Here is a 26,362-nt window from a genome sequence, read left to right on the forward strand (position 1 = left end):
TTGCTAACGCGTCAGCCTGGCAGTTACCAGCTATGCTCGAATGTCCCCGAATACAAATTAATGTTATCGTAATACCGGATAGTTGTAGATAAAAACAGATCTTCCTTATGTTTGGGATATACCAGCTACGACTGACAGATAGTTTTGCTAAAGCTCGTAACGAGCTAAGAGAATTCGTAGCAGTACTATAAGACAAATCAACATGATATTACATAATTAGTAGCAGAGCCTGTCTAATGGCAAAAAGCTCTGCCGTAAAAGATGACTCCGATGATGGTAAAGTAAATAACTTAGAGATATTTAGAGACGGCGCATAGACAGCCGCTCCCACTCCTACTGGATTGCGATGTTTTGATCCGTCGGTATACAACACGGGTGAGAGAAAATGGTCATCCTTAGAATACGACAGGCGAATAGTTTTAAACAGGGAACATGCAACCTTAGAGGCTGATGTTTTGTTGGAAACCACGGGGGGAAGAATGAATGGTAATATAAAAATTTGCCGCAAGGTATGTGAATAATTAGAATGAGAATTCGATTGAATTATGGAGAAACGTAAGTCCGAAATGGTTTTAGAGGCCCATAAGGGAGCAGGATAACGATGTTCAGAGGTATTTCGTTCCCTAAATAATCGCAAAAGGAGGCTTAATATAGTTATGAGAGGGTGCGACGTGATCGAAAAGACTTTCAGACGGTATTTTGAAGCGCGGAATTTCCGTCGGAACAATTGGCCCCTGCAAGGGGGCAAGGGAGGGGCGCATGCACCCCTGGAATTCTAAAAAGATTGATGTTCAATTGCTTGATATCATAACAGCTTATTTCATAAACTGAACTTACTGACAGTCATCTAGCATCCATTATAACCGGAAATTTCTGTAAACAATTAAATGTTGCTGACGTTATATTGGTTTTTATATTAAAGAAAATAGTTAATGTACCCCCCTCTGGAAAATATCCTGCGGGCGCCCATGGTCGGAACTGTAAAGGAAATTCAGAGGCTTGGACGAGAATGGCATTATTGGGCGAAGAGTGTAAATCTCCCAGGATAATTTTGATAAATTGGGCCTGACTGGAATCCTGTTTGGATGAAGTTGAATGGGCGGCCATATCGAAAAACATGGATCCATAGTCTAATACGGATCGAATGATCTTGCTATATAAAGTAAATAGATTGACAGATTTCTCCTAGAAAGCGAAGTAAATAAGGATTTTAAATAAAAATCTTGGCTTCCAAATCGCAGACGTGCCCTCGCCATAAAGTTTCTTGTCCAGGAGTATTCCTAAGTGTCTTGCGGAATCTTTAGCGGAAATGGAAAAGCCATTATAGGTAAAAGGTGGATAATAGTTTTTATGGGCCCAAGAAAAACAAACTGCCTTGCATTTTTCATGTGTCACGTCTAACTCATGGTCTTGGAACCACTGGTATTTAGGGAACAAATTGTAATATCCCAAATTCCATTTTAATCTCTCGAGGATATTTTTTGAAACGTTTACGAAAATATATTCTACGGTAAATACCCCATAACTATCTGAATATAAGGGATTTTTCCCACGTTTCAAAATATGTACCAGGTAGAATTCATTCAATTTCTTGAGAATCCTAGACGAGGATAAACAGCTGTTAAATATCTGAAGTAAGCAGTTCTTCGCCATGCCCAGTATGTTTAACAAGTTCATAGGAAATATCGTCACATCGTAGCACTGATGTACGCGCAGAAGAAATGGCTCTATCTAATTCGGACATATGAATTGGGGTAATAGGAGAAGCAAATTTATTGGAGGTGGGAAGAGTAATAAACTGATAGTAGGGGAGGATCGAATCGGGCGTTAAAGTCCAGAAAAACTGGGTGATGGCTTGCCTATTCCAATGTTGAGGACCAGGATCACGAAGGAAATGATGAGATAAATGCAGTGGCGACGCGTGACGTTTTGAAGTGTTATCACACTCCTTATGAGAGTATATTGTCGCCCGCACCCTAGTATTTGTGTGAGTAGTACAGATGTCATTTCATAAAAGTGAAAGACTTGATAATTGATATTACTTTTGTATAAGATAACATCATTTGAAAATGATGAAATGGTACATATTTTGAATACTAGTGAGGATCAAAATCATAAAGATTAGCAGTCCCGATTATGGACTAATAAAAAATAGTTCACATCATGAAAAACATATGGCAGGCTACTCATTCACTCATAAACGTCTATTGAAGTGCTGACAATATATCTAATATTTTACTTCTTTCTTTCTTAATCTGTTTACCCTCCAGGGTTGGTTTTCCCTCTGACTCAGAGGGATCCTACCTCTACCGCTTCAAGGGCAGTGTCCTGGAGCGTGAGACCTTTGGTCGGGGGATACTACCGGGGAGAATGACCAGTACCTCGCCCAGGCGGTCTCACCTGCTAAGCTGAACAGGGGCCTTGGTGGGGGATATGAAGATTGGAAAGGATAGGCAAGGAAGAGGGAAGGAAGTGGCCGTGGCCTTACGTTGGTACCATCCCGGCATTTGCCTGGAGGAGAAGAGGGAAAATACGGAAAACCACTTCCAGGATGGCTGAAGTGGGAATAGAACCCACCTCTACTCTGTTGACCTCCCGAAGCTGAGTGGACCCCGTTTCAGCCCTCGTACCACTTTTTAAATTTCGTGGCAGAGCCGCGAATCGAACCCTGGCCTCCAGGGGTGGCAGCTAATCACACTAACCACTACACCACAGAGGCGAACAATTATTATTATTATTATTATTATTATTATTATTATTATTATTATTATTATTATTATTATTATTATTATTCCAGTCCCTAGTTCGTGATTTTACTTTTCCTTTGCCAGGCGAGTTGGCCGTGCGGTTAGGGGCGCGTAGCTGTGAGCTTGCATCGGGGAGATAATGGGTTCAAGATCCACTGTCGGCAACTCTGAAGATGGTTCACCGTGGTTTCCCATGTTCACACAAGGCAAATGCTGGGGAAGTACCTTAATTAAGGCCACGGGCACTTCCTTCCCACTCCTAAACATTTCCTAGCCCATAGACGCCATAACACCTATCTGTATCGGTGCGACATAAAACAAATTGTAAAAAATTGTTGCAGTTTTCATTTCTTTACTGAAAGCGAGACACTGATATTAGCAGCATAAAATTAATATTTCAATGGGCCTACTTTGGTATCAATTTAAGTTTAGTCTTTGTCGAGTTTATTTGCCAATGCCTTCTTCCAGTTTTTCTTTCTTTCTTTCTTTCTTTCTTTCTTTCAACATCTGCGACCATCGCACGGGTTAAGCACGAAACAAATTATTCTGCGATATTGGTTTGTGCTGTGGTTCATTATCAAGTTTTTATATTTATATTTTTACTTTAGAATAAATTAAATGTTAACATGTTTAAAAAATCGACGCAAAATATGACAACTTTTCTTTTGACAGAGCTCACTTGCCTTTTAAACGACACGCGCCTCTTGTGTCCAGAGGAAAGGAGCCGACTGTCAACCCTCATTTTCACTAGGGCGGGCAGACTGACAAGCCTCATTATTACCAGGGTGGGCCAAGTTTTGAGATCAGAAGATACGGCTTGGGTATGCGTTGAGCGTCAGGACTATATAAGAAGCCACGCCCATCTTTTCCTCTCTCCGCGCACCCCTCTAGCAGCACGAAAGCACACTTCTAGCAGCCTCGCGCACCCCTCGAGCAGCCCTGGTTTCATCCTACCTCAGGTTGACTTCCCGCTGCAAACTTTTCGACTCTTGCAGTGAACATCTAAGAATACCGGCTTCTAAAGTACCCTGTAGTCAATATTTGCTCATTCAAGCTCATGAAAGGTTTGTCTTGTTGAATGAAATTTCAGTAGTTGAGTAATCCAAATTATGAAACTGGACCTAAAATAAACATAAAAATTTAATGGGGGTAGCGCAAAGCTGCAACCTTATGGAGAAACCGCCCCTGATTTCGAGAGGACAAATTGGGGCAAATTTTGTTTATAAGAAGGGTAGTTAGGGATTGGAATAACTTACCAAGGGAAATGTTCAATAATTTTCCAGTTTCTTTGCGATCATTTAAGAAAAGTTTAGGGAAACAACGGATAGGGAATCTGCCACCTGGGCGACTGCCCTAAATGCAGATCGGTAGTTATTCATTGAATATAGAGACTTATCAATTACCAGGTCTGTATTGTTTCTTTCAAGAACTTCCAAGAATTTTAAGAAAATTTAAGTTCAATATCTGTAAAACAAGGCTGGAACTGGATTGAGAAGGAACAGTGCGTTTAATCAAGAAAGAGCACATCCCACATCTATCCCACACTGATAGTAATGAATACAGTATTTTCTAAACTAGAAAACTTGCACTTATATTGGTGTGTTGTTATTTGCTAGCTTTGTGTCTCATGGTAGACAATTTATGTCTTACACGATTTTTCTCTCCTTGTGTTAATATGAAGTATTTTTATTAAATGCATATCTCATACACTTCATAGGGTAGGTACTTTTACTACCTACTTATAATAAAAAAGTAATACTTTGTACAAAATCTCTCAGTGCAATGGTTGGTTTCCTTTGTTAATTTAAGAATAGCAATATTTTTGTTTGAATTGGTAATAAGTTTTTGAGTACCTTTGGCAACACAAGTGCTCCATAACTCAAAATTGTGGTAACTGTGCTACTTGTTTTGCAACAATTATCATCCAATACAAGAATTACTTATGCTGGGTTGGGTTTGCAGTTTCCAGAAACTCATACGTGGTATAGATTATGGTATTATTGAACTTGTGGTATGCTTGTGGAATATTTGATTATGTAAGCTGAGGGGGTTGTGTTTTAATTTTGTACATGCCATATTATTTATTGTGTAAATAATGTGACAATATTTAGAAGTTTCTTTAGCTATTCTTTAATTTTTCGGGCAACAAGTTCTCTGTATCTACAGTATGTACTTCTTGACACATTGCCAAATTTAGTAGCTGTATTTTCCATGGTAATTTCTTTAAAAGAGAAGACAGTAATAACACAAGAGCACTTTTATTTTATCGTATTTATTGCCAGGTGTCATGTTTTCAGGGAATTATGTTACATTTGAGAGGGCACATTTTATGTTAAACAGGTATTTTGTCATTTAACAAATGCAGTTCATTACCTTGGTGGGACATATCCTACAAAATCAGTAACCATCCTTTTCTTTTGTATGTGGTAAGCTGAGGCTTTCTCTTTTTTGAGTACATTACTATTATTAATTACTGAGTTGATGAACCTCTATGAATTCCATTGAAAGGGAATGCGTAAACTCTGAATTCAGGGTTAATCATTGTACGTTCTTTCAGTAGTAAACATTCCTGTTTGAGTAAGTGTGAATTCAATTATGAATTTCCTCTTCCAGCATTATAGCTTACTCATACTTTGGTTATGAATTTTCTCTTGGAGAAAGTACTCCTTCCAGCTTTTCTTATTGCATGTAATGAATGTAACATGCATCTGTGAAAACTGGGGATTAATTACTTAATTGATATCATGTGTATCTATACAATGCAGCTGGTTCATAAAGCATGAAATGAGTAGTTCATTGTGTGTTCTGCTACATTTTTAAAAATATAATGGCAGGGATGCAAGTTCTTAATTTGGTTTCTTAGGATTTTAACAATTAATGTTCATAGAGATTTCTTTTTATATTTTCTAATGACATGTTCACCTCATGTCCATTTCCGTTTTAAGCAACCTGGTGAAGTTAAATTTAAAACAATTTCAGAAAGTGTCTGGATGGAGGTTAGTTCAAATGTTATCAGAATTGCCATGCTAATTTTCAAATTTAAGTTCATATATTTAATAATTTGTTTTATTTTCAGTTTAATTTAAATTTTTCCCCTGTTCTGGTTATTTGAATCAGGGTCCAAAATCATATGAGTACATTTGTATACACTAGGGAATGCGAATATAATTTTGATGACTTGATGAACAAACTATTGTTGGCATGTACTGTGATCATTCTCTTTGCATAACAGCCAAATTTTGTTAGCTCTTCACCCCCTTAATTCTTGTTAGGCTTCTATTGTAAAAAATGTTTACCTGTTTTCATGGCCGACAACACTAAGCATTGCAGCTTGTATGTTCCTGGAATGCTCCTAATATGCTGTAAGTAAGTAAGTGCTGTTATTATTTTTATTTAATTGCTTTTGCTGTACTTACATGTTGTTTTTGATATTTTATCTTTCATCAGCAAGTTCAGTTTTGTAAAAGCTATTTTATTTTGCTAGTGACTTTACGTCGCATCGACATAGGGTGGTCTTATGGCGAGTTTAGTAAAAGGAACTGATCATTTTTGACCCTTAAATATACGAAAGAAAGTGTCATATAGGCATATTATTAAAGTTGTTCAGTATTAAGACTTAAAAACCTGAATTTGCATTATTAATCGGTCTTCCTAATTATTACGGGAGTGTATTTCTAATTTCGCTTCCGATATGCACACGTACGAGAAAGAATATTCGTAGAATGTGAGTTAACCAGCGTATTTTTCAATCATTGTAAGGAATTAGCTTCATCTACTATCCAGTCACGCTGGGCCCAGTCGCGTGACGTCACGAATCGTATTGCCAGGCCTAGGATGTTCTGGTGTACTCCACCGGCTACGGGGAGTGTTGCAAGCTTGGCTGCGCCCGCGTGTTTCTACGCGCCAGAGCTCATTTCACATGAGCACGAGCCAGGTTCCCCGGGAGAACGGCGCTAGTTGTTCGAGAGATCTCGTCCTGATTTTCACAAAACTAAAATTCATACCGTACTCAAAACAAAGAAAAGGAACCAGGATAATTGTACTGAATATAATTAATTCCTTACAGTTCCAAGCTACGTGCGGGAGCCCGGTAGCACGTATTGATCGGCCGCCACTGCAAGGGAGGTGTTCAATAAATTTCTAATTTCTTTCCAATAATTTAAGAAAAGGGCAGGAAAACAACAGACAAGGAATCTACCACCTGTGTAAGGTAAGGGTGTGATCTGCCTGAAGGCAGGTCCGACACGTCGCAGAGGTGTGCCTGAGCCGAAATTTACGTACGGCAGGGTGGCTCGTTCCCTTCCGCCCCTCCATTCCCTTACAATTCGTCAACAGCACGTGGCATCCCGTCCAAATCTTGACCACTCCCAACGTTGCTTAACTTCGGAGGTCTCACGGCATCCAGTGTTTCAACACGGCAACGCCGTTGGTTGCCACCTGGGCGACTGCCCTAAATGCAGATCAGTAGTGGTTGATTGGCCGAGACTGCTATTATTCAATTACTAACGTTATCAAAACAAAATCTTAATCTATAACCACCGAGCTCGATAGCTGCAGTCGCTTAAGTGTGGCCAGTGTCCAGTATTCGGGAGATAATAGGTTCGAGTCCCACTGTTGGTAGCCCTGAAGATGGTTTTCCGTGGTTTCCCAATTTTCACATCAGGCAAATGCTGGGTCTGTACCTTAATTAAGGCCACGGCCGATTCCTTCCCACTCCTAGCCCTTCCTTGTCCCATCGTCGCCATAAGACCTATCTGTGTCTGTGCGACGTAAAGCAAATAGCAAAAAAAAATCTATAACCATTGTTGTACTAACATTTTTCTCTTACTATTGACTTTATTATTATTATTATTATTATTATTATTATTATTATTATTATTATTATTATTACTACTACGCCGCACTCCACAAGGAGGCTAACGCCGACAAATATACATCGGAAGGAAGTGATCTTTGTCTCTTACATATTTAGGCATCTTTAATAATTGATTTAATTGCATTTATAACTAGATAACAAGTGTACATGGGAACATGAAAGCCACTTACCGGTGTATTGAAATTCCAATTCATCCCTTCCTCTTACTTCGTGAATACGAAAAACCACACCCAAACACTACGCAGGTATTCACTATTCTTCTACACAGTAGTTAGCCGAATAATTAATGCAAAATATACACAAAAACTGCACATAACAAAGTAACACACATGTTTACATTAGATGTGTAGTGAAGTAAGATGGCTGTGACTGATTGTTTCCGGCTTCGCTAGCATGATTTTCACGAGATAGGGCGCTGCCAGTCTATTTACTATACATTATGTCCGTGGGCTAACCTATCTGTAATAGGGATGTATCACGCAAAACTTGTCCGCTAGGCAGCGTAATGGTAGTACCCGGTATGCGCTTTCCGCTGCTCGATTGTTTTACATGAGACTTATATGGAGTATTCCTACATCTGCGATCATCGAAACGAAACTTTTGCTTTAAATGCATTAAAATGGAGTTACCATATTCTGATACTGTTTTCAACAAGACGGGAAATGGTATAGGTGCAATGACGATTGCGGATTTGGATGCAGAATTGAAGAAAAGGGGCGAAAAAATATCCGGAAAAATGCAAGAGTTGATTGAAAGGTACCAGTAAGGAATAAATGCAGCAACTACTTCTTTTAGTGTTTTTGTTAAGATTGAATTCTTAAAGTACAAATAGCATTTTGAAAACATTCCTAATACGGTATTTTTTCTTTTCTTTGTCGGTTATAGGCGTACATAAGGCACGACATTGGTTATGACAGCAGGGCCTGGGGCTACATCCAGTACAACTGAACTTAATTTCCGTGTAGCGCATGAGTTTCAGGATCTTGTATCGGACCATAAGACAAATACCGGTAAAAAATTTCAAATTTGGTATTAATGAGTTATTTCCTGTTCAGGAAGTCTGAAGTTGATGGTGCTCCAGTGTCAAATTATAGGTCACTGTGTGAGTCAGGGTACCGTACCGCACACGGTGTTATGGCTGTTTTCCCACTTCTATATCTTCTTGCTCTCTGAGTTATTTCCAAGGTACCTGTGCCACACCATGCAAATATCGAAGGTACAGCGTTCTCTTTAAGTCTTCGTCTTTCGCCTAAAATTATTGAAATAGGTCATATTAACTTTTCAGAATGTACTACCTTATTATAAAATTATTTCTTAATTAGTACTAATTGACTTACCAGTTTCAGTAATGACATAATCTTTAACTGTAAAATGTTTCGAGCAGACTTTGATATTTGGAGTTATATTTTTATTACGCAGGTCCTGCCTACGAATCGCATGCAACCACTTTTTACGGAAAGCATCTTGCTTAGGAAAATGATGGTATGAATTCGGTCGACCTTGATTTTGGGGTATTGGGACACAGCAATAGTCAGGCATCACCATTTTCTTGTCGTCTTTGTTGTCGTAACGATATATTAAATCTTTAACTTCAGCATTTAACTAGGTAACTTCCATTAAAAACACATAAAAACAAATGACGATCGACAAGCGCATACCGGGTACTATACGTGAGACATCTATCGGTAGTGTTTCAGTACATCCCTATTTTCAATAAGCACGGCCATCTTGGTGTGCCGCTCTTGCTAGTATAAGGCTTGTTTCACACTTACCCGTCTGCCGGGTAACCAGTAGCCGGCTCCGGCAAGAATGGGAATCCTTTTTCACATATACCCGGCAAGAACACGGCAGCAGTTGTGTACATATCGCGTGTTGGAATGGATCGCAATAAATTACTAGCGTTTGTGGTATTGTATAGGCGTTTGAAGAAAAGGAGAAAAAATAGACTGCTATGGGTGAATCCAGTCAATATGAGAAGAGACGAGGTTGGGGCATTCTTTTTTAATTTTTGAAGACTTAAGAAATGACAGCGACAAATTTTTCAACTATTTTAGGATGAGTGTGCAAACTTTCTATGTCAATTTCCGGCATAACAACAAATACGTAATACACTAGAGCGTAAAAACAAGGAAACGCAACACTCGAGAAGACTGTAGACACTGCCGTGGTGGCTAGATGTGTAAACTTCCACTGACTCACAGCCACCACTACCCTCCGAATCTGGTTTTGTTCCTACTACAATAGCACGGCAGCCGGGTGCCATTTATAACGCAACGACCTTTACCGGGCGAGTGTGAAACGTCTCGTACACTTCTTGCCCTGACTACCGTGTACCCGACACCGGTTACCCGGCAGCCGGGTAGGTGTGAAACAAGCTTAAGGAGCCTAGCGATGTATCCAGTCGGCCGTGTGTAAAGTTTAATAGTTAATAGAGGGCGCTGATGTTGTTATCTGAAGACTAGATCCACAGATGGTATTGTATGTCAAGGATTGAAAAATGAACGTGTAGTTTGCGAAACAACTTGTAAATATTTTACTTTGCGTGCGACTTTGTCGTGAAAGTTAATTAAATGTGCCAGATAGGCCTTAAATTTACGTACACGGTGTTTATGTCCTTATTTTTCTGTGAGAATATGCTTGAAAATGATTGACATCTATCTAGACCTAAGTTTGTTCCTTGTTACTGAAGTGTTGAAATTCGGAAGTATGCTGGTAAATATGAAGTAATATTTAGATATCGTTATGGCATCGACAACGAAGCGTTCATGGAGACTCCGTAAGTTCTATTAAATTTTCTCTTTCTGTTTAGGTTAAAAAATTCATAGAGCCTACTGTTTGAAACCTAACTTATTTTGGGGTTAAGTTTGTTTCTCTGATCTGAAGGTTCTAGTGGAAGAGGGGTTTAAATCGAGAACCCATGTACTTTTTAAATGTATGCATTCTATTTTCAATTCTGCAATTTCAGAAGATTTCGTTGCTCATGGTTCCAATGTGACCTGCTTGGCTCTGGGGCATAAGAGTGGTCGAGTGTTGGTGACAGGAGGTGATGACAAGAAAGTAAACTTATGGGCTGTTGGAAAACACAATTGTATTATGGTATGTCTAACATAATAACTAACCCTTTTATGATAATATGCATTCATTTATGTAATTAAGTGTTTTATTTTCGGGTATTTTCATAAAATAGTTGTGGACGTGCATTGTTAAAATTATTTGCGTTATTGAGTACCAGTTCATGTCAAAATATTGCTGATCAGTCTGTTAACATTAATTATTACTTAGCCGATGCAACTTCAGCCAGAAGTAAATAATACATCTAAGATGAAAAAGAGCTAACTGACTTTTGGACCAACCTAAGTAGGCTGTGTCTAATATTTATCCAAGTTACTTCACAAATTCCAGTAGCTGTGCGTTTATTGCCGTAAGCAGCATTCTTCCTTACACATATGTATGCATGTTTGAAGGAGTAAGTCATTGCAGAGGGAGTGGTTGGTTGTCAAGTTTCATCAATCATACTTCAGTCATCAGTGATCTGCATTTAGGACTGTGACAGATTCCCTATTAATTGTTTACCTAGCCTTTCCTAATTTTAAAAGGTTCATCCAGTAATGTCACTTCACGCCATCTTTTCACTGGCTGCTCAGAATATATCACTTAGGCCTAGTCGAGCATCTCGTCTCCTTACTCCCAAATCTTCTCAGCCCAAAGTTTGCAACATTTTTGTAACACTGCTCTTTTGTTGGAGATCGCCAAGAACAAATGCTGGTTTCCTTTGGATTTTTTCCGGTTCTCGTATTAGGCCTCAGTAGTCCTGGTGTGTGGCCCACCCACTGGAACCGTGCTCTAATTGGGGTCTTATCTGATCCTTATATGCCCTCTCGTTTACATTCTTACTACATCCCTTAAATATCCTCATAACCATGTGAAGAGATCTGTAACCTTCCTTTAAAACCTCGTTAATGGGATTACCCCAATGAAGATTTTTTCTTATATTAACAACTAGGTACTTACAGTGATCCCCATGAGTTACTGTCACGCTATCAACACAGTACCTAATTGAAACTGAGGACTTTTCCTTCTGGTGAAACCTACAATCTGACTTTTCATCCCATTTACCAACATACCATTGGCTGCTGTCCATCTCACACCATTTTGTAGGTCCTTCTTTACAGGTATTAAGCCCCTTTGAACAACCAGCATTATCTAGCACTTTTTAATAGTTGCTCACAATCCTGCAACTTACTTAGTACTCTATACGCTATAACATCAACCACAAAAACCTTATCTGTGATTCCAGTTCTTTATTCTTATAATTTTATATAAGAAAACATAAATGTCCAATAATTTTGCCCTGTGCATCCTCCCCTCTTTTCATTACAGGATTGGACAACACTTCACTTAGTCTAATTATCTGAAGTCTATTTTCTTAAAATTTAGCCACCCATTCAACCACTCTTTTGTCTAATTCAGTAGCCCTCATTTTCGTCAGTAATCTCTCAAGATGTACCCTCTCAAAAGCCTTGGATAGGTCAATAGCAATAGTCCATTTGACCTCCTGAATCTGAAATATCTGCTATATCTTGCTGAAATCCTACAAATTGAGCCTCACTGGAATAAACTTTCATAAATCAGTAAGTAATATTGCAAACCTATTTTATAATAATAATAATAATAATAATAATAATAATAATAATAATAATAATAATAATAATAATAATAATAATAATCTTTATTGAAGCAAATGGCTATTATAATGAAAAGCATACTATTAATTCACTGTTTATTAATACTATTCATTGCATAGTTTATTAATGAAAATGGTACTCTTTGCACATGCTAGGGAGTGATCACATGGTTTACCACACCACTCAAATTTACAGTCTGACGTTGGCTCGTGAAATTTCTTATTTGTGCATACCCTATTGTGAAATTCATATCGTGAGGCATGTAACTGTGTGTCTTGGCTCGTAATTTGCGCATTTCCAGTCATTGGAGGTTATAGCATCTGTGGTGCAGAAATCTAAATATATTCCTTTCTTCTTTTGCCTTAGCTCGTGCATCAATGTGCTGCTTTGAGTTGTAGATGGCACCAACATCTGTTATCTCAAATCTTCTATGAAATAGGGCTCTCTTGCCAATCTTGAAGGGGAATATTTCGATATAGGACATAGGACTCTCCTGAAATAGATGGGCTTTACTTGTTCTAGCCTCTGCAGTTCACTGTTAGTTAAATACTCCCATGTGAGCTCTAGACCATATGTCATTATTGGAAAAATTTTGAATTTGAATAGTTTGGTGTCTCTCTCTTTTTTTTTTTTTTTTTTTGCTATTTGTTTAACGTCGCACTAACACATGGAAGTTTTTCGGAGATTGAAGGGTGGGAGATTGGGAAGGTAGTGGCTATAGCCTTCATTAAGGTACAGCCCCAGCATTTGCCTTGTGTGAAAATGGAAAACCAGGTAAAACCATCTTCAGGGCTGCTGACAGTGGGGTTCAAACCCACTATCTCCCAAATGCAAGCTCACAGCTGTGCGACCCTAACCACACGGCCACTTGCTTGGTAGTTTGCTATCTTTAAGGATAATCGATCCAGATGGGGAAAGTCATTTATCACCCGTATTGCTGCTATGGTCCTTTCTCATGTGTGTACTGCGAAACAATCTCCTATGGTTTGAAAAGTGATTCCGAGGTATTCAAATTAGTTTAACAATGATAGTTTTTTCCATTCATATGTATACCCTCGTCCTTAGACGGTCTTCCTCCTCTCCTGAATACCATTGCTACAGTTTTCTTATCATTAATAATTAGGCTATTTTTCTTTGTCCGTTCAGTGTGTTTGTAGAAGGCTTCCTGAAGCCTTTCTTGATTAGGTGATATCAGTATCATATCATCTATTTTTACTATTCTGTTCGCATCTCTGTGACCACATCTTGGGTTGCAATATTGAATACTAATGGGCTTAATGGGTCCCCGTAAAGTACACCCACAGTTTGTAGCATAGGTCTGAAAATTGTAATATTGTGATCTATGGTTAATTTAGTATAAATTTGTGAATGTGTGTGTTTGTGTGAATCAGCTGGTCACTGTATGTATGAGGAAATTAAGATAAGTTCCATGTTTTACAGTCCTTTAGCATGCCTGAGTTAAGAAGTGCTATTGAAAGTCCCCCTCCTTGCTCCCTCCCTCACCCCTCAGCACTCTTCAGTAGGACAGACTCCCCTCACACTCCCTTCACAGCCCTTTCACCGGAACATACGTCTGGAAGGACACTGCTTGCCTCCGACTGTTTCTCAGCACTTTCTCCCTCCTATTCTACCCAAACCATTCTAGAGAAGGAAGTCAAGTAATTTAATCGCGTCCTGTTATGTGTGCATGACAACAGGCAGTCCATCGTTGCTCACCTCGACAAACTGAAGACGATATTTGAAGACAGTCCAATTCATATTGCTGCTGTAAGCAAGAGTTGGCTCTGTTGTTCGATCCCCTCAAGGATGGTTGACACATCGGACTATGATATTCGTAGGCATGATCGGACGAATCGATGAGGTGGTGGGGTTGCCCTGTATTGTAAATCTATGTTCAAGAGTAGAGTCGTTCACACATCTACTCCTGCTGTAAAGACTGCCCCTGAATATATGTTTGTAGAGGTATTTGTCAATTCTGTAAAAATACTTGTAGGTGTTGTATATAGGCCTCCTGACCCAGTGTGAGACTTCCGTGACTTAGAAGACAGCTTACTGAGACTGCTACCATCATACGAGCATGCGATAATTTTTGGAGACTTTAAATTTATTAACCCAGAACAACGATGGCTTACGACTACAAAAATATTTTAAAATCCTGTGACATGACTATATTGCCCCTTAAACCCACCCACCACGTCCATACTTCCACCATTTCCGCTGATACATTCATAGACCTAGTAATAACAAATAACCCCGAAAAAGTCCTTCACCATGGTCAGGTATCTGTTCCTGACATGTCTTTTTTTTTTTTTGCTAGGGGCTTTACGTCGCACCGACACAGATAGGTCTTATGGCGACGATGGGATAGGAAAGGCCTAGGAGTTGGAAGGAAGCGGCCGTGGCCTTAATTAAGGTACAGCCCCAGCATTTGCCTGGTGTGAAAATGGGAAACCACGGAAAACCATCTTCAGGGCTGCCGATAGTGGGATTCGAACCTACTATCTCCCGGATGCAAGCTCACAGCCGCGCGCCTCTACGCGCACGGCCAACTCGCCCGGTCCTGACATGTCTAAACATGATGTCATGTACTTAGCATACTCTCTTCAGGTGTCTAAATACTGTACAACTGAAATTTGTAATGTTTAGAGACTTTAAAAGCATGAATTTAATACAACTGAGACAAAATGCACAACTCTGCCCCTGGTATGCCATAATGATAACGAGAAAGTGGAAATATTTAATTCTTATTTACATGAATTGTGCAATAAACACGCACCAAAGTGTAATGTGAGAGTAACACGCCCACCCTGTCCTTGGTTGACTTCTGATGTTAAGACTATGATGAAAGAACGAGATGTGATACACCGACACTATAAACAGACTCAACTAGCTGACGTACATGAGCAGTACCATGTTCCTCGAAACCGAATTAAGCTTGTAATTCACAGTAAGAAATTTAATTATTTCCAGCATTTAAACAAAAATATAAACACTAGTTCCACATGGCGACAACTTCAGTCACTGGGTACTGGCAAACCACTTGCGAAGCATACTGATCCCGAGGTGTCCCTTCATGAATTAAATACATATTTCTCCTCGGAATGTCTCACTTTTGACTTGCCGACAGTACAAAACACTATTGACAATATATTAAGGCAACAATCACTAGTCCGTCCAGTATTTGAATTTGATACTGTTACAGAGTATGAAGTAAGAAGGGAAGTTATGTCGTTTAAAACTCACGCAACAGGAGCTGATGAAATTCCCATTTCATTCGTGACCTACTGTACGTAATCAACATAATATTGCCCATTATTATGCATTTAATTAATACCTGCCTTACTTCAGACAATATCCCAGTTAAATGGAAAGATGCACTCATTGTGCCAGTCCCAAAAAACCCTCCTGCAAGTAATACATCTGACTATCAACCTGCCTGCATTCTCACAGCACTTTCAAAGGTTCTGGAGAAAATTATGCATAAACAAATAGTTAAATACTTGGAAAAAATATTCTGTACTTGATCCCTTACAATCTGGTTTTAAGAAAGGACACAGTACTGCAACAACACTAATCAAAATTACGGATGACATTAGACGGGCTATGGACAAACAAAAACTGACTGTACTTATCCCACTTGACTTCAGCAGTGTGTTTGACACTGTAAATATTGACATATTGTTATCCAAGTTACAAAAACTTCACATGGCTCATTCTGCTATTCAGCTCTTGGGCTCAACCTCAAAATTAGATGACAGCGAGTTGTATCAAACATGATGACTACAGAATGGAGGACTAAGCTATCTGGCGTTCCCCAAGGGTCCGTTCTTGGGCCTCTTTTATTCTTAACCTATATTAACGGCATTTCTTCTCATCTGAATGACTGCAACTACCACCTTTATGCTGACGGTCTTCAGATATACTCACACTTCAAAGTCTGCGACACTGACAAAGCAATCCACCAAATGAACTTGACTCTAAATTTCATTAGCTCGTATGCAAAAGGGAACTGCCTATTAATTAACCCGAAGAAAACACAAGCTATCATAATAGGACAATCTAGGCTTTTAAATACGCTAAACATCACACAACAGCCTACTCTCATGCTCTGCAGTGAAGCTATACCTTTTCAGAAGTCTGTAAAAATGTAGGCGTTGTCATGAATGACACATTAAACTGGAATGACCACATAGCAAGTGTCTGCAGAAAGGTATATGCATCTCTCTACCCACTAAAAGTGAAACAATCCATTCTTCCACATAGCATGAAAATAAAACTAATTCAGACTCTCATTTTTCCAATAATTCATTACTGTGATATCGTATTAACGGATGCAACTGTAGAGGTAAGTATGAAACTTCAAAGGGCAATGAACTCTTGCATATGATTTGTATTTTCTTTGAACTTCAGGACACATGCAAAACGCTGCCCTTTCAGCTTCATCTTCATTTCTGGGAAGAGTGCGAAGTCACATGGGGTAAGATCAGGACTGTATGGAGGGTGATCAAGCACAGTCAACCCTGATCTGTCAAGAAAATCCGTTGTTACATTAGCATGATGTGCTAAAGCATTGTCGTGATGCAAGAGCCAAGTGTTGAGCCGTGACCTTGGACGGAGCTGCTTGAGAGCCTGGATGATCTGAGGCAGACAAGTCTCATTGTACCACTTTGCAGTAACTGTCCTTTGTGTTTCTAGCACAATCTGAGTCAGGCTATCCCGTTTAGTGGAGAATACTGCAATTATCCTTTTCTTCACTGACGTTGACTTTTGCACAGTCACAGGAGTACCCTCATCTTCAAACAGCCACACCTTGTTCTGGGATTTTGCTGGGACATCATAATAATAAAGCCAAGTTTCTTCCTCTGTAACGATGCTGTTGACGTTACGCGAAGTCCCATTTTCAAACTGTTTTAGCATTTTTTGGCACCATTTCACTCAATGTGTCCTTTGTTCCTCTGAAAGTGAATGGGGCACCCAAAGGGAACAAACCTTTCTAACGTGGAGATGGTCATGTAGAATTGAATGAATAGCTGGTGCAGGGATGTGGAGGGTCTCTTCTGCCTACCGATATGTCAACCGCCTCTCTTGCTGCAACATTTTCCTCACAGCTTCAATGTTTTCCTCAGTGACTGATTTAGACGGTCGCCCAAAACAAGGATCGTCTTCAACCCCAAAATCTCCCCACTGGAACTCTGTGTACCAGCGGAAAATTGTTGTCCGATGTGGACAGTCTTTCCCCAGCACAGTAGTCATTTCCTCCAGGCACTGGTCAGCAGTTAATCCATGAGCAAAATTGTAGCGGATAATGGTGCGATATTCACCTTTTAGACCACACTGACATCTTGACTTGCTTTCAGTCCCAGTGCTTGGTAACAACTGGTGTGAAGGTCACACCTTGCTGTCTTCTAGACCGGTTTTCACCCCTTTTTACATCCCTCACCATAACATTGGTGTCCAGCCAACCGTTTTTGTGTATTGCAAAACTTTCTTAGTACCCTTTGTACTCTTTGATCGTAATTTACAACTTAGAATGTGGTAGCATTCACAGCGTTCATTACAAAGTTCACATACACAATCACTGCTGGGATGTGATACTTCTTATTTATGCACAATTTGGTATGAAACCCATTCACTGCCATCCTGGTCACCACATGTAATTTCTGGTTTGCTTGTCTCCATTTCGTATTCATCACTGCTTCTGTTGTATAGAAGTCTTTCCCTATTTGATCTTCCTTCTCCCGTCTGTTCCGCAGAGCAGTCTTCACTGCAGGTGTCTTTGATAACAAGTGGCTTAAAGTGAGGTCTTCCAACAAAAATGTTTCTTTTGCCATAACATAAACTAGACGGGATAGCGTGTATTTTGATAAGCCCCGTAGTTCTTTTCAAGAATCTGACTTTTAGAGCCTCAATATCTTCCAGTTGTTTTATAGTTTGGTGTTCCCATCAGTAGTTCGTTCGTTTCTATCCACTTAACTAAGGAGTCTAGTCCTATTATAATACAGTATCTGATAAATATATATCTGTTAAATTACTTAATTCTATTGCTTTCTTTGCAGTACTTCAATTATTGAACACTAACAATTTTATGTCATCATTACTTGACTTCATGCTTCCTGTACTGTTATCACTGTTTCTTAGTCCACCCTGTTTCCTTGTATGTACCTCGCTGTAACTCTTCTAAACAAACCCCCTAACTTGTATGTACAAGTGAAGACCATCTGAGCATAGATCCCTATCTCCTACCCATCCATTAGAATCTATAAATCTCACTCCCAGTTTTCCCACATACCCATTCCATAGTCTCATTTAATCCCCAGCCACTCTCCAGTCAGTATCCCACATACAAAATATCCCTCTGAAAACAATCTCTGCTTCCTTAAACTTCTTCTCACCTTAACCAGATCCCACACATCCCCCATCTATGAAGGGAGTTCACTATATAATGCAACGTTTTATTTTTTCTTTCTTAAAGCAGATTGGTTTTATTTAGGATTCAAATACACCATGTTATTCCCCAATCCTTTGCTACATTACCCTATTTTCAACATAATCTCCGTTCAGCGCTATGGCCTTACACCACCGTAATGTGAGGGCCTGTATGCCTGCATGGTACCACTCGACTGTTAGATGTCGGAGCCAACGTTATGCTGATTCGATAAATTCCCCATCATCCCCATAGTGCTTTCCGTGAAGTGCATCCTTCATTGGGCCAAACAGATGGAAGTCAGAAGGTGCTAGATTCGGGCTGTAGGATGGATGAGGAACAGTCCACTGAAGTTCTGTGAGCTCCTGCCGGATTGTAGGTAATGAATTTGCTATGAAACCTGTGCACCGCCGTCCTAGTCACCACATGTCATAAATTCTGGTTTTTTGTCTCCATTTGGTATTCATCACTGCTTCTGTTGTATAGAAGTCTTCCCATATTTGATCTTCTTTACCCAGCGGGTTAGCTGTGCGGTTAGAGGCGCAAGGCTGTGAGCTTGCATCCAGGAGATAGTGGGTTCGAATCCCACTGTCGACAGCCCTGAAGATTGTTTTCTGTGGTTTTCCATTTTCACACCAGGCAAATGCTGTTGCTGTACCTTAATTAAGGCCACGGCCGCTTCCTTCCAACTCCTAGGTCTTTCCTGCCTCATCGTCGCCATAAGACCTGCCTGTGTCGGTGCGACATAAAGCCACTAGCAAAAAAAAAAAAAGAAAAAAAAAAAACAGTATTTGATCTTCCTTCTCCCGTCTGTTCCGCAGAGCAGTCTTCACTGCAGTTGTCCTTGGTAACAAGTGGCTTAAAGTTAGATCTTCCAACAAAAATGTTTCTTTTGCCATAACATAAACTAGACGGGATAACGTGTATTTTGATAAGCCCCGTAGTTCTTTTCAAGAATCTGACTTTTAGAGCCTCGATATCTTTCAGTTGTTTTACAGTCAGGTGTTCCCATCTGTAGTTTGTTTGTTTCTATCCACTTAACTAAGGAGTCTCTGGTAAGACTGAAACTAGTTTAAACAAATATATGTAACTTTTTTTAAAATTACAGCAAACAGTATTACATAGGTGGAAACCTTAACTTTTGTTTTACACTATGGCTCCTGCTGGATGCGCAGAATAGTTTGAGCTCTTGCGTTGTCATGGAGAAGGAGAAGTTCATTTGCATTTTTTGTGGCCATGAACACACTGAAGTAATTTCTTAAGTTTCCTTAGAGTAGCACAATACACTTCAGAGTTGATCATTTCACCACAAGGGAGGATATCGAACAGAACAACCCCTTCAGATTCTCAGAAGACCGTAGCCATGACTTTACCAGTTAAGGGTACGGTTTAGAACTTTTTCTTCGTTAGAGAGTTGGTGTGGCACCACTCCATGGAATGCCGTTTTGTTTCCGGTTTGAAGTTATGAATCCATGTTTCATTGTCTGTGACAGTGTTTGACAAGAAATTGTGACGCAAGTGTAATAGATTGATATAACTTGAAAACAATATTCTTTAACCCATGGGTATATAATACAAGTATTGAGCTTGAATTGTTGTTGTTATTGTTATTATTATTATTATTATTATTATTATTATTATTATTATTATTATTATTATTATTATTATTATTATTATTATTATTTAGTTAGACGATCGTATTATTTGTGAGATTATGTCATGAAACATATGCTTTATATATATTTATGAGTTCAGTTAATGTAAGAACCTGTAATTAATAGTATATCATTTATTATTACCTGTATATACAGCTGCCTCTGTGGATCCGTGGTAGAGTGTCGGCCTCCGGATCCCAAGATAGCGGGTTCAAACCCGGCAGAGGTAGTCGGATTTTTGAAGGGCGGAAAAAAGTCCAATCGACACTCCATGTCGTACGATGTCGGCATGTAAAAGATCTCTGGTGATACATTTGGTATTTACCTGACAAAATTAATTAAATCTCAGCCATAGACGCCCAAGAGAGATCCGGTTTACTCTAGGTCCGCTAGATGGCAGACAGAGTAAACCGGAACGTCGAAATTGACGAGCAGACAGCCAGATGGCGTCAAATCGAAATGTCTGCAAACGGTAGCTGAGGCCATACGATTATTATTATTATTATTATTATTATTATTATTATTATTATTATTATTATTATTATTATTATTATTATTATTACTACCTGTATATACGATGTATAATCCACGCTAACATTGTGCAACGCACTGTGACATCCAGAATAACGTATCATTGACACTAGATGGTTGTAGAATGTTCTTTACATTATAACTAGGCTTTAGCCATTCTAGAATTTGCAAGAAGGTATGTTGTGACCACCATTTTGAACAAGTGCCTATCACAAAGCACAAGGAGACTGCAACCACTGCAAGTCATCTACCAACTCTACAAAACCAATTCACATACTTCAAACGCGACTTCTACACACGTCTCATCAAAACAACTCTTGTAAAACAATAATCAACTCCACCATCAAGCCTGCTTCCTTATGTATGTTGCCTGGCCAGGCTTCTAGAAGGATATGTCACAGCATATTATAGTAATAATGTAAAGAACGTTCCACAACCAAATAGTGTCTAAGATATGTTATTCTGGATGTTACAGTTTGTTGCACAATGTTACTGTGGTTTATACTTCATATATAATACAGGGTGTTTCAAAAAGAATATACGTATTTCGAATGCATATATTTATTAAACTGTAAGACATACAAATATGAAACTTTACACACATATTACAGAACCTCTCAAGTTCAGATTACAGATGTTCAATATATCCTCCATCAGCGACATGAACAATATCACATTGATACTCCCATTCCTCCACTACTCGGGCAAGCATGTCCTTCGTCACTGATGTTACGACAATAAGGATCTGGTTCTTCAACTTATCCAGGTTCTGTGGGAGTGGTGGTACATAAACGTTGTTTTTAACGAAACCCCACAGGAAGTCACAGGGTGTCAAATCCGGTGACCGTGGAGCCCAGCTGAGACATGCTAAGTTGCCAGCTCCTTGACGACCAATCCAACGGTTCGGTAGAGTTTCATTCAGATATTCACGCACTTGGCGACTCCAGTCTGGGGGTGCCCTGTCTTGTTGAAAAATGGAGTTCTGAATGTAGCCTCGGAAACAACCTGTTTTGTAACATAGCGAGATAGTGCTGACCGTTAAGCGTGTTTCCATCAAAGAAGAATGGGCCGTAAACAGATGATCGGGATATCGCATAAAACACATTGACTTTGGGTGAATCTCTTACATGTTCAATGACTGCATGTGGGTTCTGTAGGCCCCAAATTTGAACATTGTGTTGGTTCACCTGACCACTAACATAGAAAGTCGCTTCATCACTGAACACGATGCGTTGTGCAAAAGTGTTATCATTGTCAATAGCATCAAGAATCTCGTTACAAAATGCCACACGTTTGCGTTTGTCATCAGGATACAGAGTGTGTAACAGCTGTAACTTGTACCACTTCATAACCAACCAAAGTCTCAAAACACTCCAAATTGTTGTTGTAGGCAGTTTTAACTCCCGACTGGCACGAGGAGTTGATTTTGAAGGACTACGTTGGAAAGCAGTTTTGATTCGTGCAACATTTTCATCAGGAACGTGGGGGCGGCCAGGCCTCTTTCCTTTACATACACATCCTGTATCTACAAACTGTCGATACCACCTGCAAATGTTCCACCCATTCGGAGGATCAATTTGGTACCTCAACCTGAAACGTCTTTGCACTGTAATCACCGAATTACACTTTGCAAACTCGAGAATACAAAATGATTTCTACTGCAGAGTAGCCATTTTAAACATATGGCAGTTACCAAGCAAAACAGAAGACAACTGACATCTAGTGGCTATTAATATAAGCTAGATATGTATTAGTTTCTCCAATAGCTGAGCGAGGTGCAGTGATCAATAATTTCTACAAAATAATACTTTTTAACACATATATTCTTTTTGAAACACTCTGTATAATAAATTATATACTGTTAATTACAGGTTCTTACATTAACTCAACTCATATATATACATAGCTCATGGTGTGGGTTACTGTAGTCACGTCCTAGTTCGTGAACCATGGGCAACGGCTTAGTGGCCTAGTAAGTGGGCTTGAGAGTCGGGATACCAGTCACTATGGAATGGGAGTAGGCATCTCGGACATATTCTGAGTCATGGCCCTCCTTGTGCTCAGGCGGCTAGGACTATACAATTCACCGGTGGTCCATAACCTGTTAGAGGAGATATCCTCACTTGGACTATGTGAAAGTAGGGTAGCATCCTGCTTCATGAATTTACCAAGCTCAGAACATTTTAAGCAAGCCTCGGACCTATGGGAATAACGGAGTCCCACTCCCATTTGACAGGCGAGGGACTCCTTGGAAACAACTTGGTGAACGAAATGGAATTCGATGGGGGAGCTATCAATATTAATGGGGCTTATGGAAGAAAGAAAGTAGAATTGGCTGAGTCAGCAAAGAGGATGCATCTGGATGTGCTAGGAGTAAGTGATATTCAGGTAAGGGGAGACAAAGAGGAAGAGATAGGAGATTATAAAGTTTACTTGACGGGTGTTAGAAAGCGAAGGCCAGAGTATGGGGTTGGGCCCTTTATCAGGAATACCATTGCACGCAACATAGTTTCTGTTAGGCACGTAAATGAGCGAATGATGTGGGTAGATTTGTCAGTTAGAGGAATCAGGACTAGAATTGTCTCCGTGTATTCACCTTGTGAGGGTGCAGATGAGGATGAAGTTGACATGTTTTAGGAAGCATTGAGTGACATCGTGGTCAGGGTCAGCAGCAAGGATAGAATAGTACTAATGGGCGATTTCAATGCGAGAGTTGGGAATGGAACTGAAGGATACGAAAGGGTGATTGGTAAATGTGGGGAAGATATGGAAGCTAATGGGAGTGAGAAGCGTTTGCTGGACTTCTGTGCTAGTATGGGTTTAGCAGTTACGAATACATTCTTGAAGCATAAAGTTATCCACCGCTACACATGGGAGGCTAGGGGTACCGAGGGTAAAGATGTTTGCTATATTGGGGGACTGTGGAATTAAAGGTAGATTATTAAAATCAATCAAATGCATTTATGTTGACAATTGGGCTTCAGTAAGAATTGACAGTAGAATGAGTTCTTGGTTCAGGGTTAGAGAAGGCTGTAATCTTTCACCTTTCCTGTTTGTAGTTTACGTGGATCATCTGCTGAAAGGTATAAAATGGCAGGGAGGGATTCAGTTAGGTGGAAATGTAGTAAGCAGTCTGGCCTATGCTGACGACTTGGTCTTGATAGCAGATTGTGCCGAAAGCCTGCAGTCTAATATCTAGGAACTAGAAAATAGGTGTAATGAGTATGGTATGAAAATTAGCCTCTCGAAGACTAAATTGATGTCAGTAGGTAAGAAATTCAACAGAATTGAATGTCAGATTGGTGATACAAAGCTAGAACAGGTCGATAGGTTGTGTGTTCTCCCAGGATGGTAATATAGTAAGTGAGATTTAATCAAGGTGTCGTAAGGCTAATGCAGTGAGCTTGCTGTTGCGATCAACAGTATTCTGTAGGAAGGAAGTCAGCTCCCAGACGAAACTATCTTTACATTGGTCTGTTTTCAGACCAACTTTGCTTTACGTGAGCGAAAGCTGGGTGGACTCAGGATATCTTATTCATAAGTTAGAAGTAACAGACATGAAAGTAGCAAAAATGATTGCTGGTACAAACAGGTGGGAACAATGGCAGGAGGGTGCTCATAATGAGGAGATAAAGGCTAATTTAGGAATGAACTCGATGGATGAAGCTGTATGCATAAACAGACTTCGGTGGTGGGATCATGTGAGGCGAATGGAGGAGGATAGGTTACCTTGGAGAATAATGGACTCTTATGGAGGGTAAGAGAAGTAGAGGTAGACCAAGACGACGATGGTTAGACTCAGTTTCTAACGATTTAAAGATAAGAGGTATAGAACTAAATGAAGCCACAACACTAGTTTCAAATTGAGGATTGTGGTTACGTTTAGTAAATTCACAGAGGCTTGCAGATTGAACGCTGAAGGGCATAACAGTCTATAATTATAATGAATGAATTATATATACACACACAGTGCATGTTTCAAGGCATAACCTCACAAATTATATGATCATCCAACTACGTAAATTATAATAGTAGTAATAAGCCTATGTAAATACTTCATTGCCATACCTCACAAGTCATAGTAATAATAATAATAATAATAATAATAATAATAATAATAATGATTTGAGCTCGATACTTGCATTATTTACCCAAGGTTTAAAGAATATTATTTCAAATTATGTCAGTTTATTACACTTACGTCAATATCCCCCTATAACTTGAAACAATTTCAACAGTCCATCACACTTGTCAACTTTGCCTTGGACGTAGATTGTCTCTTCTCTCTTCCTCGACGTCGCTGGATGTGCTCTCTTCCTCTTGACAGGATCGTGCCGTGTCGGGGTTGCCTCGCTTCCAGCCTCCACCTTGGTGGTAGTCGATGCATTCTCTTTATGACCAGATTGTGCTGTGTCATTAGTAGCCTCTCCTCCAGGTGGACCCATGGTAGTACTAGGTTTACTCTGTATGCGAAGTGGTTGGGTGAATCACCGCAACTCCGATGTGTGGACCTTAACAGGAGGGTTGGTCTTTAGTAAGTAGACCCCATGGCCCAGTTGCTTATCGTCCTCGACGGCCCAGCCCACTTGGATGCGAGACCTGCGTGAAACCCTCCTATCTTATTACTGACTGGGTGGTTACGTCTCAGTACTTGTTGGCCTGGTAGGAAGGTTTGGGTCTCTTCGACATTATAAGCCTTAGCCTGGGTATGGGATCTCTTCTCGGCCAAAGCCTGCTTCTCCTTGATGTCCTGCTGCTGCCTATGCTGCCACTCTGCTAGGGAAACAGCAACATCATCTTGGCTAGAAGTGGGTGCTGGACGAATCTCCCAATCTCCGGTGCCGTATAGCTGTCAACCAAGAGACAGCTCCCCTGGGAAATAGCCAGTGACACGGTTGATGCGTTGTCACAGGGCAAAGAGTGACTGCGGTATCTGACAGCCCCACAGTCAATGTTCTTTGTCTATTAGGTGGACCCGTAACATCCTTTTCAGCTCCCGGTGCCGTCGTTCCGTTGGATTGGGCCTTGGGTTGTAGATAGGAGTGGTCCAGTACTCCACACCCCATTTGTCACCATTTGCTGCCACTTCCTTGACGCGAACTGACTCCTGTTGTCTGACAGAATGCACCGTGGATAACCGTAGTGGCTAAATACCTCATCTTGTAGAAGGCTGGTGATGTGCCCCGTCTTGGCTTCTGGTATCGGAAAGGCCTCAATCCATCTTGTGAAGAGGCCGGTGATTACTAGGAGTCCTGTTTTACGCCATGGTTTTCTAGCGTAAGGACCCATCAAGTCCAGGGCGATGACCTCCCAAGGGTGTTGCAACTGTCTTCTTCACTTACTGGAATCTGCCTTTCTATTGCTTGCCTTGGTGCAGGCGTAGGTGTAACATCCCTACACATAGTCCAGGTTGTCTTTCTGAATGTTGACCCAAAAGAATCTTC

At 40.0% G+C, this 26,362-nt stretch overlaps 1 protein-coding gene across 2 annotated transcripts in view; it reads left to right on the top strand.

The window, feature by feature from the left end:
• Nucleotides 1–10,087: 10,087 nt before the first annotated feature.
• The window catches only part of LOC136877441 (katanin p80 WD40 repeat-containing subunit B1), a 267,324-nt gene continuing 251,049 nt past the window's right edge, over nucleotides 10,088–26,362 (top strand). For both annotated transcript variants that reach the window (XM_067151483.2, XM_067151484.2), the window contains exons 1-2: nucleotides 10,088–10,399; nucleotides 10,589–10,719. In XM_067151483.2, the coding sequence (XP_067007584.1) occupies nucleotides 10,366–10,399; nucleotides 10,589–10,719 (165 nt within the window). In that variant the 5' untranslated portion in view covers nucleotides 10,088–10,365. The remainder of the gene's footprint in view (nucleotides 10,400–10,588; nucleotides 10,720–26,362) is intronic.

The sequence above is a fragment of the Anabrus simplex genome, chromosome 7 (assembly GCF_040414725.1).
Source record: "Anabrus simplex isolate iqAnaSimp1 chromosome 7, ASM4041472v1, whole genome shotgun sequence".
NCBI classification, from domain to species: domain Eukaryota; kingdom Metazoa; phylum Arthropoda; class Insecta; order Orthoptera; family Tettigoniidae; genus Anabrus; species Anabrus simplex.